The 19,712-nt window shown below is 40.0% G+C and overlaps 1 protein-coding gene and 1 non-coding gene across 5 annotated transcripts in view; both read left to right on the forward strand.

Moving 5' to 3' along the window:
• LOC133490151 (ephrin type-A receptor 5) overlaps positions 1–19,712 on the forward strand; it is a 142,001-nt gene that overhangs the window by 50,811 nt on the left and 71,478 nt on the right. Inside the window, exon 1 of one of the 4 annotated variants that reach the window (XM_061799829.1) lies at positions 16,895–17,206. The exons of the other annotated variants lie outside the window; for them this stretch is intronic. Coding sequence (XP_061655813.1) covers positions 17,119–17,206 — 88 coding nt within the window. The 5' untranslated portion in view covers positions 16,895–17,118. Of the gene's footprint in view, positions 1–16,894; positions 17,207–19,712 lie in introns of those variants that run through there. 4 annotated transcript variants of the gene reach the window in all.
• On the forward strand, positions 9,701–9,773 carry trnak-cuu (transfer RNA lysine (anticodon CUU)). The gene has a single exon. It is a non-coding gene; the product is annotated as a tRNA-Lys (tRNA).

Here is a 19,712-nt window from a genome sequence, read left to right on the forward strand (position 1 = left end):
ATTTATTGATTTGATAACTCCCTGCTGAGGTGTTCCGGGCACGTCCCACCGGGAGGACGACCCAGGACACTTTGGAGAGACTAGGTCTCCCGGCTGGCCTGGGAACACCTCAGGATCCCCCCGGAAGAGCTGGATGAAGTGGCCGGGTAGAGGGAAGTCTGGGCTTCCCTGCGAAAAGTACTGACCCTGCGACCCGACCTCGGCTAAGCGGAAGAAAATGGATGGATGTATTGGGCAGAAAATACATTTGAATGAATGTTCTTTTTTGGTTGTTGTTGTTTTTAGAGCCTATTTTCTGGTTAATGGAGGATGAAGATAAGACAGGGTGTGCCAATATAATTCTGGGAATTGGAAGGTTCCCATGGTACCACACTGACCCACATGGTACAAGAAATAATGCACCCTTATCCTAATTATCACCAAAAGGGATTGACATTTAATTGGTTTTTGAAATCTAATTGGTTCTTCCTTCATGCACCCTTCCTCTACAAAGTTTATGGACATTCTTTTTGTATTCACTTGTGTGAACCTGCTGTGTCCTATTTTTTTAAGGTTTTACAAGTCCTACAGACTGCTGTGAAAAAGGCAAAGCTACTGATGAACTAAGAATTTAGCACAGCACTGTATATTGTGGAGAACCGTAGTTTGTCCGCCGGTATGTTACTTGGTAGGCTACTTTCATTCTTAAGAACAAATGAATTAGACTCTACCATTTGTATAGTCTGGGCAAGGGTAATGGTTCCATTCTGCTTGTGATTATAAGAAAGAGAAAATAATAATTTTCTAAAAACTTTTATGGACATTGGTGCAGTTTTTCCCAACATCCTGCAAACAAACCAAGAAATGCTAATCAAAACAATACATTGTTCCTTTGCACTTTCCAGCTTTGGTAAACAGAGGCTAAAGGTCTTTGCCAAGGAAAAACTGTTGCTATAAAATTCAAAGACAAAATTAAAAAGTATTTATCTTTTTATGCGATTCATGCATTGTGTGTATTGCAATTTTCCACAGAAATTTGCACATAGGCCTCCACCAAGACAGAGACACTAAAACAGAGAGAATAATGTCAAATGTAAAAATAAAAAAGACTAAACTGGACCAGCGGTTAGAGCGTCTGCCTCACAGTTCTGAGGTCCAGGGTTCAATCCGGAGTTTGCATGTTCTCCCCGTGCCTGCGTGGGTTTTCTCTGGGCACTCCAGTTTCCTCCCACATCCCAAAGGTAGGTTAATTGATGACTCTAAATTGCCCGTAGTGCAAATGGTTGTTTGTTTATATGTGCCCTGCGATTGGCTGGCAACCAGTTCAGGTTGCCAGCCAATCGGGAGTGCTGGAGCCTGATATAGGCTCCAGCACTCCCGCGACCCTTGTGGAGTGCTGGAGCCTGATATAGGCTCCAGCACTCCCGCGACCCTTGTGAGGATAAGCGGCTCAGAAAATGGATGGATGGATAGAAACTGGACCATTTACATTGTGGGATGGCGGGAAACGTTCCATTGTTCCAAATAAATTCCCCTACTTGTATTTTAATTTGAATATGTAGTAAAATGTCATTGTTTTTTGCTTGCCACAAACACCACTCCATAAAGTTTCAGTAAAATCAGCTGGGAAGTTTTTGTGTAATCCTACAATTAAAACACACTTGGGCAAACAATGAAGATCATCCATGCATTTTCAACACCGCTTATCCAGGAGCCTATCCCAGCTGACTTCAGGCGAAAGGCGGACTACACCCTGAACTGGTCGCCAGACAGTCACAGGGCACATATAGACACGGACAACCATTCACACTCACGTTCACACCGTCACCCACACTGCCTCCACCAAAGTCAGGCGAGTGTACCACCACACCATCAGTGACTCAATGAAGATCAATGCCAAGGAAAAACATAACAAAAGTAAAAACGAAAATAGGCTACAGTAGGCTACTGTAACAAAGATCATGCATGGATTATGCAAAACTTGCATTGAGTTAGCGCACAAACCTCTGCCATGGCTAAATTATAAACATAACCCATGCCCCACCTCTTTTTTTCAATCCTTGATATTTTCATATCATCCTGCACATAAATAAATACATTCCAAACAACAAATCACTGCATACTCATGAAAACCTTTAAGATGAAGGTTTACATATCAGGCATTTGATGTTTAAAGGGTCTTATCCAAAAGGCTTGACAACAGGTGAAATTCGTATACTAAAAAAAAACAGATTTCTTTGTTTGACCTATATACAAGCATCATTTCCCTGTAAAAAATTAGCATGATTGATGACCTGCAGAGCACAACAGGTTTAATTTTTTATTGATTCAACTGTGAGCACCGGGCCGTTCCATATTGAAGGTGTTATTAGAGATCCTCAGCAGCATCCACCAGCTGTGCCAGCCCTCTCCTGGCAGACACACTACAGTCATGAAACCATCTGTGCAGGCAAGCACAAGTATATATAAATGTCCTCCTTAGAACTGGAAGCGTACCACTACCTCCTCCACAGCTATGAGTAAATTCTATTTGGCACAATTCAGTCTTGCATGCATCTGTGTTTACCTTTTGCTATTTTCGCTCAAAACCAGATAAAATGCCTTCAAACATATTTGCCGAGGTGTTTGATTTCAGTAGAAGTTTATCTTCACTACAGCAATTTAAGCTGTTCAAATACTAAAACTGTTAGGTCAACTATATGTCACATATAAAACATTAAAGAGAGCATCTCAAATGCAAATGAAGAGAGGTGGCAATGTGCTGAATCTTATATTATGGCCAATTATTATAGGATATTATATTGCTATAGTGGCTGTAGTACCTATACAATGGCATGTTGAATCAGTTTATTTATTATGGGCTAATACGGGTCTCATGTGAAAAAGGCAGACTGAGTACAAGACCAAAGTAAATCCCCAACTGTGGCAAAGTGCAGTGTTTGGGACTCTGGAGGCTCTTGACATGACCTTACCCAGCATGTTTGCCTGTTAAAGAGTTTATATTATGTGCGTAAGTAGGAATGCACGTGGTAATGCCTATTGCTCGCTTTCCTGTTCAGATGTTTTCCTTGCCAAACAAGTCCAATTTATACAACCCTATTATCACACCTTCCATGGCTACGCAGATTGAAAATGTTCCACCAGCTCTCTTTGGCTTCCCCTCATTCAAACTATACTGCAATCATTATGAAAATTGGCTGTTGTAAGCACGCTGCATACAAAAAAAAGAAAGAAAAATAGAGAAAAAAAAAGAAAAGCTAGCAATACGAGGATATGCAGGCAGTAGGTTCTTCCATGTGATAACGAACATTTTAGTTTAGAAGACAGACTTAAATTTCAGCGTTAGAACAACTCCCATTTTCTGGAATAAAAAAACTTTAAGTTCTAACCATCATCATGCCTGACGAAACATCGGGAAATCCTGTGAGACTTCAGCTCAGTGAGCATCGAAATGATTACCTCCATGTGTACTTTACGCTTTCTTTTAAATGCCAACAGAACGGTTCCAGTGATGACAAAGTGATTGTGATGATGACTATAGAACCCGAAATAGACTTGACATGACAGGAAAGGGTCTGGTTTTTCAGTGAAATAGGACAAATATAATGAATTAATGTTTCTATAAAGTGAAAATAATAAATGTCTTGTAATTTTGACACACCAGAGAGAGGAGTGTCATAAACAAGCCAGCTAAATTTGAATAAATAGAAAAATCGCTAAGTATATAAAATGAGGCTTCAAAATCGTGGAAAATCAAGCGATTCTCTGAGCTCTCAGAGAGTGGCGTGTCATCTGAATTTGCCGAAACCACGCCCTGCTCAACAGTCAGCTGTCAATAAAATACGTTCATACATCTAGCATCCTTCCCATGCCTATACATGCTCGTTAGAATATTAATGTAAGCATTAGCATCACCATATTTCATGTATGTAGACGCAATCAAGGATGCAGTATGCGAATGGCCTCTCTTCAATGGATAAACATAAACAAATTTAATTGAGTTGCACATGCAGAATTGTTTTAATGTCAGTGTGACAGCTGTTCGTCTGTTCAGAAACTCCTCACCTCAACACTTATTTTTTTTAATTATTTTTTTTTTCTCTCTCACACACATAAAAGCCCGTGTACATTTGTGCATGATTGCTTCCCTTGGGTGGTGATTCAAAGGCAAATACGGTATGTGCTTACTCCGTGGGGAACTTCTAATGGTCCTTTTCCTTACACACATCAACACACACTATCCAGTTCTTTATGGGCTCTTCTTATCAAGAACATTCAAATCAACCCTGAGGGGAAGTAAAAACAGCTCATATAGAGATTAAATAAGGGTGCGCTAATGATGTTAATCCCTATCTGGTTTGAGCTGTTTAAGAAGAAAATATTCTACACTAACATTAGGTACGCTTGCACAATCTACTGATATCCAATACAAGTCTGTGTCTGCAAAAATAATAATGCCAAATTTTGATTGGCATGTGACTGACACGAGCTGTAAACAGGATATTGATGTACATTGCCTAATTAAAGTCATGAGTATGGATTATTGACTGTTGAATGTTCAATGTTTTGTCACATTTGAAAATTCGTTGAGGCAGTTTTGGTTTTTTTTTTCTCACTATTCAACACAGTATATTTAACATATCCTGTTGAGCTCTAGACTGCTATACTAAAACATGTTCACAATTTTTATGTTGTCCACTAAACACATTCGTGATAATATTAGAAAAAAAGTCATAGTCCCCGAGAAGCAATCGGTGAGAAAAATCTGCTGAGTACGGGTAACGTAGAATTTATCACCTAAAACTCAATGCAGTTCTTGCTTTCACAGTTTTAGAAAAAAAATACTTTGTACTGATTGTAATCCCTCAAGGGGAAACTGAATTTACACTCTGCTGTATGTTTTTGTGTGTGTGTGTTGCACGCCACACAAATACAGGCATGCAAGTAGAGATGTTAGAGTGAAAGGGGCATGCAAGCAGTGCTGCACCTCTCGTTAGTGGAGTGTCTCCCGTACTTAAGGGCATTTTGTCCGTAATCAGGAAGTAGAATAGCATCTCTCCAAAAACTAGCTGCATTTTTTTTTTTTTTTTTTTTAGTATTATAATTTAAACTGTGACTCTCCAGTTCCAGTTGTTGTGCATATGATCTTGTCCACCTAACCACATAAGCTCTGTAGAGTGAACATACTTTAGAATCTGTCCATCTATTTCCTATAGAAAGGAAACACACCCACACACACACACTTTCTACTAACTACCGAGACACATACTCTGTTTATGGTATACATATTAAATACATACTCCGTTCTAGTGTGAGGTGCTTAAACTTGTCTAGCTTCCAACATGTTGGTATTGCTCTTCCTGACAATCGACGGGCCAAGCCGAAAGTCATCCCTAATCTTTATCTTTTATCCAAAAACTGTGCTGATTTCAAATCCAAAGCGCTGCACTGCCGCCATCCACAGTACATGGATCTGTTCGGCATTACAGTCATTTAGAAGCATCTCCAGGTCGGGGATGAGATCCTGCCCCAAGTGGAGGAGTTCAAGTATCTTGGGGTCTTGTTCACGAGTGAGGGAAGAATGGAATGGGAGATCGACAGGCGGATCGGTGCAGCGTCTGCAGTGATGCGGACTTTGTATCGGTCCGTTGTGGTAAAGAAAGAGCTAAGCCGAAAGGCGAAGCTCTCAATTTACCGGTCGATCTTCGTTCCTACCCTCACCTATGGTCATGAGCTGTGGGTCGTGACCGAAAGAACAAGATCCCGGATACAAGCGGCCGAAATGAATTTCCTCCGCAGGGTGTCCGGGCTCTCCCTTAGAGATAGGGTGAGAAGCTCGGTCATCCGGGAGGATCTCAGAGTAGAGCCGCTGCTCCTCCGCATTGAGAGGAGCCAGATGAGGTGGCTGGGGCATCTGATTCAGATGCCTCCCGGACGCCTCCCTGGTGAGGTGTTCCGGGCATGTCCCACCGGGAGGAGACCCCGGGGACGACCCAGGACACGCTGGAGAGACTACATCCTTCGGCTGGCCTGGGAACGCCTCGGGATCCCCCCGGAAGAGCTCGATGAAGTGGCTGGGGAGAGGGAAGTCTGGGCGTCCCTGCTGAAGCTACTGCCCCCGCGACCCGACCCGGATAAGCGGTAGAAAATGGATGGATGGATGGATAGAAGCTTGATATTCACAGACAAGGTTTGCCAGACCCCCCTCCATGTCTACCTGCTGGAAAACTTTACATCTACAGACTTTGATGACAGTGACCGGTTGGATTCTAGGCGATTACGATAAACTTCCATGGCAGTGAATGAGTTAACCCAAGAACCATGGTTTTGGAATGTGGAAAAAAAAACACATGGGAGAACATGCAAACTCCATATAAGGAAGGCCAAAGCCCGGATTCAACCCGCCAACCTCAGAACTGAAAGGCAAATCTCCCACTAAAAATCTTTCCATGCAATTGACTTCCATTCCAACAGCCCTGTTGGTGCAGCTTGTAAGCAAACAAGGTCAACGCAATGTATTTATATAGTAAGTTTAATTTATACAGACTTTTTTTGCTCACTAAATACAAATCAAATGGGTGGCTGTTTATGGTAGAGAGATGCCAGCTTTTCATTAATGCCTCTAAGCTGGACAAACAATTGATTAGATTGCTCTGGATACCCTGTACGTGTGTGCATGTGTGTGTGTATGATGAGAGCAATGTGGGAATTGTAGGTTAATGGGAGGAGAAAATCTATGGTTTTAGAGCTGGGATGTGTGTGTATATGCAGTTTATTTGTTAGATACTTAAAAGTTCTGAAGGTAGCAAGTTAAAACAAATACAGGGTTACATATGTTGAGATAAATGGCTAAACACACTCTTTTATAAGCCATTTTGTTTGCACGCTCAAGATCGGTAGTGCTGTAATGAGCTTGAGATATGTTTCTGTTTTCAAGGTGAGTGATATCCTAATTTAAAACGCCTTGATGTCTATTGTCCCAAATTGATCACAAACCATTTCAGAATGCATTGAAAAATAGTGATATGAAATTTTTGTCTCTCATAGTAACTTATTTTCTGAATTAGATTGTTATCATCTTTTTTACAGCTTTTCCCACCGTCATTGCAAATCAAACTGAAATTGAGCGTAGTCAAATTTTGATCTTCACGAAACTGTCCACCTTCAAATAGCCCTAACTTCTGCATATACCTGATTGTTTTCTTTTTCAAACACACACCCTCTTGTCTGAGAAAAGAAAATAGGGGAATCAAGCAATTTAACAAAATGGAAATAAAATGGATCTGCCCCTTTAACCAAATCCATCAAACAAAAATGTAATTGGTCCTTCCTTGGTCTATTCCTGCCTCCTAAATTTGGTGAAAATTGAAATTGTTTTTATGCATTCCTGCTAAGTAAAACCAAATCTCAATACAAGATTAGACCACAGCCAATTAGCAATATTCACTTCATGATCATGCACTTATCTGTTATGATAAAACGATACATGCATAAATAATATAAGTTTGTTGATCGCACACCACACCCATTATGTCTTGTGATTTGGTGGGGGAAAAAAAACCTTGAAAAAAGCTTGGTGAGAGAAAATACAGGCGACAAAAAGCATGGCAAAAAGATGCAGTAAATGGATGAGGAGAGGGCTGGTAAGTGAGGCGCGATATAGGGCCTTGTGGAAAAGGCAAAAGATCGGGGAGCAGTAAATGTCTTGAGGAAATGAATGTGATCAATTTAAAAAAAAAAAAAAAAAGTCCAGCTCATAGGGAAAGACGGGATTGCAGGTTATGTAAATGCAACATGGCCGCCATGACACTTTGGGCTAGTCAAAAATGTATCACCGTCCTCTGCTGACTGTCTAATCACACCTCAAACACTGCCTTCTACAAGTGTGCCAGCTTTGGCACACCGCCATAATGGTCCAAGAGCATAAGTCGCCATTTTGACTGCATTGTAAATATCAGGCAGCGATGGGGTCACAAGCATCTCTAATGGGATCAACTTGAGCCCATTTGACCATCAGCTATGTGGCTGGATTTAGTTTTTTATGATTATATTTTTTGCTGCTTTATTTTCAGTTGAGGTTGAGGCTCACTAGAAGCTTGTTTGCTTTGTAAATGTTCAACAAATAACATTCACAATTCTTTTCCCAATCCACACAAAAACTATGAATGCTCAAATATTAAGATAATGCATTCATTGTAAATAATTATATAATAAAATCTGTAATTATAATTAGTATATATTTTTCCACAAATCGAATGGTCTAATGGTCAGTCCCCTCGTGGTCAGTTATTTATTTATTTACAATTGATTAACCATTAATTAACCAAGCTAATGTGGTAAAAATAGCAGAGGAAATCTATTGACTCTTTTGGACACTTCAAATGTCTGACAAATGTCATATACTCTTACTCTACTTCTTGACTTTGTGGGAGCCTTGCGGCAGTGTGCCGCCTCAAGATTGAAAGTGTGCATGGTTTTTAAACATAAATGAATGAAAATTGATAGGTTAGATATATTTGAGCGGGGCTGTTTTGTTAAGCGATTAATATTATTTTTTTTTTTTTGTGACTTAAATTAGTGATTAATAATGATTATGGGGAGTTGTTGTGTGCATGTTGGTGCGCAACAGTATACGATAGCAATATATGGTAAGATGCCTGGTTCTTAATTATAAAAAAGTAAGTTTTGGATATGCAAGGAATCTGCCCGACAACAATAATATACATAAATCAGGCTCTATGAAGTCTGCCAAACCTTACTATTAATATACTATGTATAAATTGTGAATCTTTGATCATTGCTTTGTGATGGGAAATTCGATTGAAAATAAAACACTGATTACAGAAGCCATACTGAATGTTGTTTGACTACATTTCAAATAGAATACTGTATTTCATTTACTGTAATAAAATCATCATAAGCTGCACTTAGAGTCTAAATGAGAACACTTTGTCTCTGACGGTTTATGCAGAGGCTTGTCATGCATTCCCAGGCTTCTTTTTTTTCTCTTTCTTTCTGAGGATTGCACTTAGAATAAGTTATCCCTGTGGCCCTATACACAACCCTTCTCATATGAAGTATACGTACTGTAAGTCCTGACTTGGGAGATAAAATGTGTGAAAGGAGAGCAGCAGGATTTGGAAGAGCATGCAGAAGGGGAGCAGCCAAAATAGAACGAGAATATCAGCAGCGCTGCCTGCCAGACTCACTGAGCTGGTAAGCAGGGCTTAACGATACCCAAGGGTGTGTGTTATGTGCAAGTGTGTGTAGGTGTGTGAGTGTGTATGTGTATTTTCGGGAGCTTTCCTTCACTATAAGCCCAAAACATGAGTTCCAGGGTTTGGGTTCAACTAGAGGCCAGAGAGTCTGAATAGCACAACTTTGTTTGACAGCTGATAGCTTGCCAATTAGTATCAGTATGACTAGATTTTGTTCTAATTACATGGATGGAGGACAGTGATTTAGTGAGTCAGCGTCTTTTCACATATGCTTTAACTTAAAATATGGTAATTGGTAATGGTAGTTGTGGAAGTGTAATCCAAAGTAACACATTCTTACTGTTCATCATAGGTCACCTGCTGCTACACCAGACTAGAGCATTTAATGAGGTCGACACTAGTCAAGTCAACCAGTCTGAGATGCTTGTTCGTCTCACTGTGACCTTTGGGTACACTCTTTCCGGTCTCTGGGGAACCAGCATGAACAATATATTGGATGTAGTACCCGGCTAGCTCAGTTGGTAGAGCATGATACTCTTAATCTCAGGGTTGTGGTTTCGAGCACCATGTTGGGTGATGTGTTTTGACTGCTGAAAAAAACATCTAAATTTCCTACAGGAAGACCAGAGCCCAGATCGAACCCCAAACCTCAGAATTGTAAGGCAAACTTGCCCACCACGAGGTAATCATGCTGCCTGCTAATTTTAATATTTCATTTAAATATTCTGAATTGGGCAGTAGCCTATCAACTAATCAAGTTTCTGTTGCCCGTTTCCCAAACAGATTTGTGAAATACACATGATTTACATTTGATTTATGATTAACTTCAGCGAGTCACTGAAGTTTTCGCTGCTGATTCTGGAGCCCCCATGCGAAAGAACATCCTGTGATTATTGCAAGTTGTGCTGCAGCTCTTAGAGAAATGTGTAATCAGCATTCTCTACACTAGAGACCAGGTGGTCAAGCCTGTAAAGCTGCTTATAAAGAGTGTAATGTGGTAGCGTGTACCTTTTAGTTTTACAGAACATGTGCATGGTCTTGTTGGAGGTATGTGTTTACTCTTTCTCAATCCAACCAAGATCATAAACCACCAACAATAGTTTAGTGAACCTAAAATACAGTTGAACTTTTATAGGTGAACTTAATTTGACCTTCTCTGAACTTTTGAATGCACATGTCCAACTGTTCAATCTTTTTGCAACTTGCAAGTCTCTAACAAGGAGCTGAATGGCAAAATTCACTTGTGCTTCATCCATGGATCGACAATTGCATTTCCTAGTTCAATTAGAATTTATATTCTAAACAGTGCTCTTCATCATACTGTTGATATTTTGACATTATGAGACTAAGATGACAGCTAACAACCCCTTACATTTTTCACTCTTTGTTATATTGCAGCCATTTGTTAAAATAATTTAAGTTAATTTGTTTCCTCATTAATGTACACACAGCACCCTATATTGACAGAAAAAAACGTAATTGTTGAAATGTTTGCTGATTTATTAAAAAAGAAAAACTGAAATATCACACAGCCACAAGTATTCAGATCCTTTGCTGTGACATTCATATATTTAACTCGGGTGCTGTCCATTTCTTCTGATCATCCTTAAGATGGTTCTACGCCTTCGTTGGAGTCCAGCTGTGTTTGAGTATATGGATTGGACTTGATTAGGAAAGCCACACCCCTGTCTACAGCTCACAGTGCATTTCAGAGCAAATGAGAATCATGAGGTCGAAGGAACTGCCTGACGAGCTCAGAGACAGAATTGTGGCAAGGCACAGATCTGGCCAAGGTTACAAAGAAATTTATGCTGCACTTAAGGTTCCTAAGAGCACAGTGGCCTCCATAATCCTGAAATGGAAGACGTTTGGGATGATCAGAACCCTTCCTAGAGCTGGCTGTCTGGCCAAACTGCCCAACTGGGGGAGAAGAGCCTTGGTGAGAGAGGTAAAGAAGAACCCAAAGATCAGTGTGGCTGAGCTCCAGAGATGGAGTCGGGAGATGGGAGAAAGTTCTAGAAAGTCAACCATCACCGCAGCCCTCCACCAGTCGGGGCTTTATTGAAGAGTAGCTCAACGGAAGCCTCTCCTCGGTGCAAGACACATGAAAGCCCGCATGGGGTTTGCTAAAAAACACCTAAAAGACTCCAAGATGGTGAGAAATAAGATTCTCTGGTCTGCTGAGACCAAGATAGAACTTTTTGGGCCTTAATTCTCAGTGGTATGTGTGGAGAAAACCAGGCACTGTCCAATACAGTCCCAACAGTGAAGCATGGTGGTGGCAGCATCATGCTATGGGGATGTTTTTCAGCTGCAGGGACAGGGAGACTGGTTGCAATCGAAGAAAATATGAATGCGGCCAAGTACAGGGATATCTTGGATGAAAACCTTCTCCAGAGTGCTCAGAACCTCAGACTGGACCAAAGGTTCACCTTCAAAAAAGACAATGACCCTAAGCACACAGCTACAATACCGAAGGAGTGGCTTCAGAACAACTCAGTGACTGTTTTTGAATGGCCCAGACAGAGCCCTGACTTAAACCCAATTGAGCATCTCTGGAAAGACCTAAAAATGGCTGCCCAGCAACGTTCACAATCCAACCTGACAGAACTGGAGAGGATCTGCAAGGAATGGCAGATGATCCCCAAACTCCAGGTGTGCATCATTCCCAAAAAGACTAATGGCTGTATTAGCTCAAACTGGTGCTTCTACTAAATACTGAACAAAGGGTCTGAATACTTATGGCTGTGTGATATTTCAGCTTTTCTTTTTTTAATAAATCTGAAGAAATTCACCAATTCTGTTTTTTTTCTGTCAATATGGGGTGCTGTGGGTACATTAATGTAGAAAAAATGTACTTAAATTATTTTAGCAAATGGCTGCAATATAAAAAAGAGTGAAAAATTTAAGGGGGTCTGAATACTTTTTGGACCCACTGTACCTCTTATATTGGGTCTCGTTACATTTTGCACATGGCCATAATGTTGTGGCCACTTGTCCGTTTAGTTTGTGTCCCAATTGACCTTCCTTCCTCATTCCCTCCCCTCAGTGTCCCACATGAGTGGGTTGGCACAAAACAACAGTAGACCGTTGCGCCCACAATGTACCATCACCTCTCACTGCACCCAATCACTGCATTTGGAAATAAAACACTGCTGCAACCTGGAGTCAAGCCAGTTGCTGAACACCTCCCAAAAACTGTGAAAAATGGTTCACATGTTGAAGGGCATAGCCTTCTTTCACATCACGTTGCTGTTTTGCCACTAAATAAAGGCTTAAAAAATGGTTTCCTAAGACGCTTGCATTGCAGCTCATCCTAGGTTTTCTGTTCATTATTTAAATCATAAAAACACATATGCACACGTCTTGCATTTTGTACTTGCTTTTCAGTTTAGTGTTTTCCTTTGAGCATGTTCTCATGAGAATTCAGTACGATTTTGCACAATGAATGTGCTGTAATCAGTAGCACACAAACATATTTCAGGTTGCTTTAAAGGCTTTGTTTAGTAATCCCTAAACCTAATACCTCACTTTTCTTGGGTTCTTGTATATGTGTGTTTTCGTTATAACTGAGACATGTGATGACCATCATGGTGACCGTACATCTGGAAATAGATTTTATTAACACATAGGACAACATGGCTAAAGTGACCATATGTCAGTGAACATCAATATTGATGGCGGAGGAGTAGGAGGAGGAAAAAGAAGATGTGATGCAGAATTCCTTTTATATTAAGAAAAACTCATCATGAAAAGAAATGTAACTAAAATAGATCGCAAAAAATTACCAGGACAAGCAAACTCAGCTAAGAATGGTGCTGAACTTCAGCTCATTCTGTTGGGACGCATTGCATAAAAACTCACAAAAATATTCAAGTTCGGTGTGGTCTTGTGGAAGCAAAACTCCAGTTTCCACCTTGCCTTCACATTAAACTTCCAAAATTTAAGACCTTAAAATGTATTTGTCTTACTTCTTGTATTTGGCTCCATAAATAAAAATATGGCCAGAGAAAGTGGCACCAAAGAGGTTAAAAACATTCATAATCATAAGCAGAGCAAAGACATATTTTAGTCACTCACACCTCAAAAACATGGAAAATGTTCATGCAAATCACAAAATAGACAAAAAAGCCGATAAAAAATGCATTTGTTACAATAGCACTGTGCGAAATCCTCCATTGTAGTGTCTGTTTTTTTGGAGGCAGCTTACGCAGTCCTCCACTAGGGTTTTAACTCTCAAGTCTGTCTGTCCAGTCATTTCTGTTGCACAGGTCACCTCAGGTAATAGTTTTCACACAGTGTACATGGTCCTTTTTTTCCACGCTTCATACTGTTAATGTCTGATTGTTCAGGAGGGTGCCACAATGATCTCTGAAATAAGACTTCGGGTAGAGATCAGGAAATTTTTGGGGTTTGGCTGAGCTGCTCAGGCAGTATACTGCTGGAGGATGTTCATCTCTGCTGGTATCATATATTGAAAATTTCCCATGTTCCCATGTGTTCTCTCTATTGTCTTGTGCTTACTTCTTCCAAATGTCATCTTGTGTAAGTGAGAAATTACCGCAACAGAATAATTTGACCAAAGGTCTCTTTAGCTACTGAGGTTGCGATAATAACAAAATGAATAATTAAAATAACTTCTTCCCCTTCTATGAGTCTATTGACACACCATGCACCAAATACTAAAAAGAAAAATACAGAGTGTGTTTTTGAGAGTTGAAGTTGTTTTTTTCTGGCATTCTTCTCCACAAACATTGTGGAGAATTAAGCAGCAACACCTCCAGAAAACCACACTTTTTGGCAACCCACAAACTCCTCCACACCCGCTGTCACATGCGTGCGCGCACACACGCACACGTACAGTACACAAATACACACACAAACATAGTCAACATCCTGGTAAGGCACCTACAATGCTCATCTTTTGCTGTGAGATGCAAGAAAAGTTTAAGGTTCTATTTCTTTCTCAGAAATGTTAGAATGTTCAGAATGCACAAGGAGTGTCATAGGTGGAATGTAGTATCTCACATTTTTTTGCAGTAGGTGTACAGACTTTTGCACTATTTTTGATAACAGGAATAAAATCTGAAAAAATAACCATAGTGACAGATGGAAAACTTGAATCGTGAAAAATGAGGGTTTAAACAAAAAAAAAAAATCTGGAGATTGTTTTTATGATCTTACGGACAGGGATTTTACAGTTGTGTTCCACATCTGCGGTGGTCTCGACCAAGAATACTTATTTTGATTTCATTGCAGCTTTTTTGAGACTTGAGACACAGTGAAAGCTGCAGTGTGAAGATGAGGTAGAGGCCAGTGTAAGAATATTCTTGGGGGTAAGTGTACAGAGAAAATAAAGTTTGGCATGCAAAAGATAATGAGACACCAAGAGACCATGGAAACTAGTAGAAAATAAGTCCTTTCTATTATTGGTTCTTTTGTGTGTAAATGTTGTGCCTATGACTGACTTTTTTTTTTTTTAGAACTTGCTTTATTGTCATTCAATAAACACACGGTCAATGCACATATTAAACCACATTTAGGGACCACAGTAGGAAATGATTTACTGTAATAGCTATATGGGGGAAATGTGCTTGCAAACCTGATAATGCTCCGTTTCGATTGACACATTTCTAAGAGGCTAATGCATTATTAGATATATTACATTCATTCAACATGTGTAAATTATTGTAGGATTAGTAGGTTTTTTTTTGTTTGTTTTTTGCAGTGGTCGTACTGCACCGAACCATAATATAGCATTTACAACATGTGTAACAGCAAATCAATAAATTATATGACAGAGACTTGCAGAAAGGATTCTTGTAATAATATACTGTGTATATATATATGTATTTATTTATTGGGCTGAGACTGGGAAACAGAAGGGCAAAAATTAAGTAATGTGCTGTACAGTAGACTAGAAGACAATAAAAAAACGCCTACTTACATTAATTTACAAAGAATTTAAAAATATTGCAATATTCAGATTTTCTTGTGCCGGTTAGAGTTTTCTGATGAGATGTTTATTCACTCATATGTACTGTATCTCTGTCACACTATCGATGAAGGGCATAAAAGATATTTAAAAAAGGAATACTGTGTAGTTAACAACAGACATCAGTGTAGGAGTGCAGTAACACTTGTCAGTAAGTCACGATTCCTGAAGCTTACACCGCAGATTCGCACCTCAATTAGCTGTCGCCTGAGGGTGTCTGGAAAAAAACGACAACAATGACACAATGGAAAATGCAACAAAATGCAGTAAAAGTGCTAAAATAAAGGGGGCAAAAGAGAAAGTGGTGTGTTTCTTCATGACACTTTCTACTATCACTCTAACTATCTAGGTAATATCTATTTGCCTGTCTAGCTATGGAGACAAACAGCCAGTGATATTGATTTGACAACACTCTCATTACAGCCTCAGTTTAAGGTGAGAGCTGAAGTATTTAAAGAGTGTTTAACTGTTTTAATTTATTAATACCAGTAAAAGCCAGTTAAGAATGTCGAAATGTTTCTTAAAACATTGCCTATGGATAGTTGTCGTTATTTGTTTATCCGCCACGTTGGCGGTCCAAATTGGGAGGATAAGATAGGTTTGAACGGAAAGACTAGTAGACCGACTTATATTTGTTTGCGTGTGTGTTTTTTCTGTATAACCCTAATCAGTTAATATCGGCTGTGTTCTATAATTTTCCAGCCTCCTTAGTTGTCTCAAGATGAGGTCTATGAAGTTGAGAGTACAGAGAAACTTTGGATGCAGTGGCAAAAATACAACCAAATGACAAAGTGGCTGACATCTCTAACTGTATGCTTCCGAACATACACTGTAATAAAATCGATACTGTTTCACTTAATGACCAAGAATAATAGACAGGTTGGCTTACTTTAGCTAAAACAGCATTGACGTTGCCTAACATTAGCCTCAAGGCAAGATAGTGGCCAACATGGTGAGAGTCAGGTGCCATTCCGGCAATCAAAGGATCCTACATTTCTGACGTATGTGTACATTTAATATAATACAACAGCACTGTCACAATCGCCATTTTTTACTTGACACATGTTCAGTCTTCCAAACTGGTGCCAGTGAACAGTGAAATACTGCCCTATATGTGTATTGTTACAGCCAAACACCGCACAATTATTCACCATTTTTTTATGTTTGCTAAGTTTATCTATTCAGTTGGGGTGCTTCGGTTGGGCTGGGGGGACCGCCCTGGGTCCTGAGGAGTGAGTGGGTGTCATCATGTTTTATGATGACAGTCTAGCTCTGGAACAAATTTATTCAATTGTTTCCTTATTTAGATTAATTAGTGCATAACAATACACAATATTCACACAATATGAAACACACAGCTCAATATGATGTAGTGCAGTTCTACACGACAACCACAATAATAAACATTTTGTTAAATAAATAATTGTCTGACTTGGTCAAGTGAAACAGATCAAAATATATTTGTAGAGGCAGATTTTTATTTGTATTTTAGTACAATATGCCTAATGGTATCACACATCCATATTACATCGAATGATCTAACAGGAAACTGTACAACCAACCTATTTGTGTGCGTCACGTCCATTCGAATGTCCTCGCTTGTGCAAGTAATGTCATGATAGGGAGGAATTTCGTGTCATTTGCACAAAAGAGGTTTCCTGCAGTGGGGTTTACCTGCGGACGCTCCGTGATTGGAGAGGTTCGGATCTTAACCCCGCCCCCCTCCGGCGGGCCGCCCGTCTCTCCGGCTGGTGAGCGCACAGTTGGCTTTCAGCTCCGCGCCGCAGAACATGAGCTCTAACCCACGCATGCTTCCACCACGCCAATGCTGAGAGAACCTGCCGCTCTTTAGGCACCCACTCACATTCAGATCCGCTGTTTTGTTTTCTTTGCCTTCTTCTGTTTTTGTTTTTTTTTGGATGCGCCATGAAAGCGCGCTGGAGGAGTTGTGGCGCGGGGCTGCTGGCGTGGACGTGGGTTTGGAGTGTGGCGTGGTGCATCCCCGCAAATGAAGGTAAGCCCACTCGCGGCTCACGTCACTGCTGTGTGCCTCAGCATCACCTTCTGGACTTGACTTAGACTGACAAGTAGTGAGGGGACCACCTCATTCTGACATTCATTTTTATCGAATATATGACTTAAATTTTGTTTTTTTTTAAATAATTTAAAAAATATATAATTTAATATGTCTGTTTTCTCTTTTTCATCGTAGTAGACATTGTTTTTGTGATTTATGTCATAGTAAAAATTCGAATCGTCAGCAATATTTCTTATCTTGTTCCATAAAGAAAATCCAAGGCAATAAATTGTCACTATCATTTCATCAGCTTGTGCAAACATGATGACATAAGTCTGAACACGTCACATTCACCTGTAACATTGGACAGCTAAAGGAGTGATGTCAATACAGCATGGAACAGAGTGTCAGGTTTTGTTCCCACGCTATTGTTTGCACACTGTGCAGAATTCTAATAGTGTGAGATGAAGGCTATAGTCTTGGGCTATTAGTTGGCATTATCCTGGGAAAGAGAGAACACATTCTTCAGCCTGCTTATTCTTCACATGATTTATTTAGACAAAGTTTGGGTGCACTGAAGTGTTTGTCCATTGTGTGGCTGCGGAATGGATTGCGCCTGGTGTTTTTCTTTTTCTTTTTTTTTGGACACAGCATCCTTCATTTATAATGTTAGAATACACCTGCTACATCATTAGTAGGCACAATAGTCTGGGTTTATATCCTGTCATAGATACTGCCATAGCCTGAAACAGCCACTATATGAGTGTAAGGGGAACAAGTCATGAATGGTATGGCTTAAACTCATAAAGTTAGGAATATACTTTTTTCCCTCCGTTAAACTAGAGGTAAAATGATTTGGGGGAATTTTGCAAGGTTTAAGATTCGAGAAATCTGTAAAGCAGCAAACTTTCTCTCCCAAGTGCCATGTGCAGAAAAATTAAAGGTTGCAAGGACCACACTGACATTCTTCACCTTTAGTTTATTTACTTTAACACTTCACCAGTATAGCTAAAGGCATGCAAAGCAATTGTCTTGTTTTTATATACAGTGAATATAAAAAAGTTTCAAATGCTACATTTTGTGATATACAAAATGAGACCAAGATTAATCATTTCAAAACTTTTTCCACCAACAATACAAACTGTAGACTGCACAACTCAACAAAAAAAAAATAAAAAATAAAAAAAATCTGATCGAGAAGGGAAGTAAAAATAAACAATAGAGATCAAGTGTTAGTGTTGCACAAGTGTACACACCATTTTATACAGTGAATGGGGATGTATGAGATTTATAATACCTCCCAACATAAACTTTGGTTTCATCGGACTGTAAAAAAATATCTCAAACACCTGTGGGAAAATGTGTACTGTGAGGATACAGGTCACATTAATGGTGGGAAATTTGGGAAATTATTTAACTTGGTCTAATTTTTTCCTTATATCACAAACAACTGGCATTTGAACAGGGGTGTGTAGACTTTTTATATCCACAGTTTATTAAATATGTTTGGAAAAAAAAACAACAGCTAAGCGGTGAAGCAAATAGTAAAGGATTTTTCAGAGTTTTTGAACCTGTATCCCACTAGAATAACCCCACCCCTATACTGAACAGCAGCAGAATTCCATCTGTGTACCAACCCAAACAAGAGCAATCTGTACTAAACTGACCTTGACACAGAGCAGAAAGTGGAGCAACAATCAAGATTTTGAGGCAGTGATGTGTGATTGGTGGAAAACAAAGAAGTAAGAGATGAGAACAAATTTCTTCTTCTTTCTTCTTTGCCTTGCTACCCTGTGTAGAAAATGGATAGTACAATGCAGCCAAACGACATGGGCAGTGTCAATTGTTGATGTTCGTGTATGCCGCGGGCCGCTAAAAATTGGATGTTGAGCCGCAAATTGCCCCTGAGCCGTAGGTTGGACTCCCTCCATCCATCCATCCATTTTCTGAGCCGCTTCTCCTCACTAGGGTCACGGGCGTGCTGGAGCCTATCCCAGCTAACATCGGGCAGGAGGCGGGGTACACCCTGAACTGGTTGCCAGCAAATCGCAGGGCACAGACAAACAAACAACCATTCGCACTCACATTCACACCTACGGGCAATTTAGAGTCTTCAATTCATGCATGTTTTTGGGATGTGGGAGGAAACCGGAGTGCCCGGAGAAAACCCACGCAGGCACGGGGAGAACATGCAAACTCCACACAGGCGAGGCCGGGGATTGAACCCCACTCCTCAGAACTGTGAGGCTGACGCTCTAACCAGTCGGCCACCGTGCCGCAGGTTGGACTCCATCTCTGTAAAGTATTCCGAATTGAGAGCAGCAGTTGTGTCTTCACCTTTTCCATCCATGGACATTTTTTTATTTGAAGATGTCAGTCTTTGAATTTGTCAAATGCATACATTTGATTAGGAAAGTGGTGACGAGTCTATTGTAAGGGACCATGACTGACAGAGGCCACTATTAAATAGTAGAACATCGATTTTAAATGCTGAGGCCCAAAG

Source organism: Phyllopteryx taeniolatus, chromosome 15 (assembly GCF_024500385.1).
Source record: "Phyllopteryx taeniolatus isolate TA_2022b chromosome 15, UOR_Ptae_1.2, whole genome shotgun sequence".
NCBI lineage: Eukaryota > Metazoa > Chordata > Actinopteri > Syngnathiformes > Syngnathidae > Phyllopteryx > Phyllopteryx taeniolatus.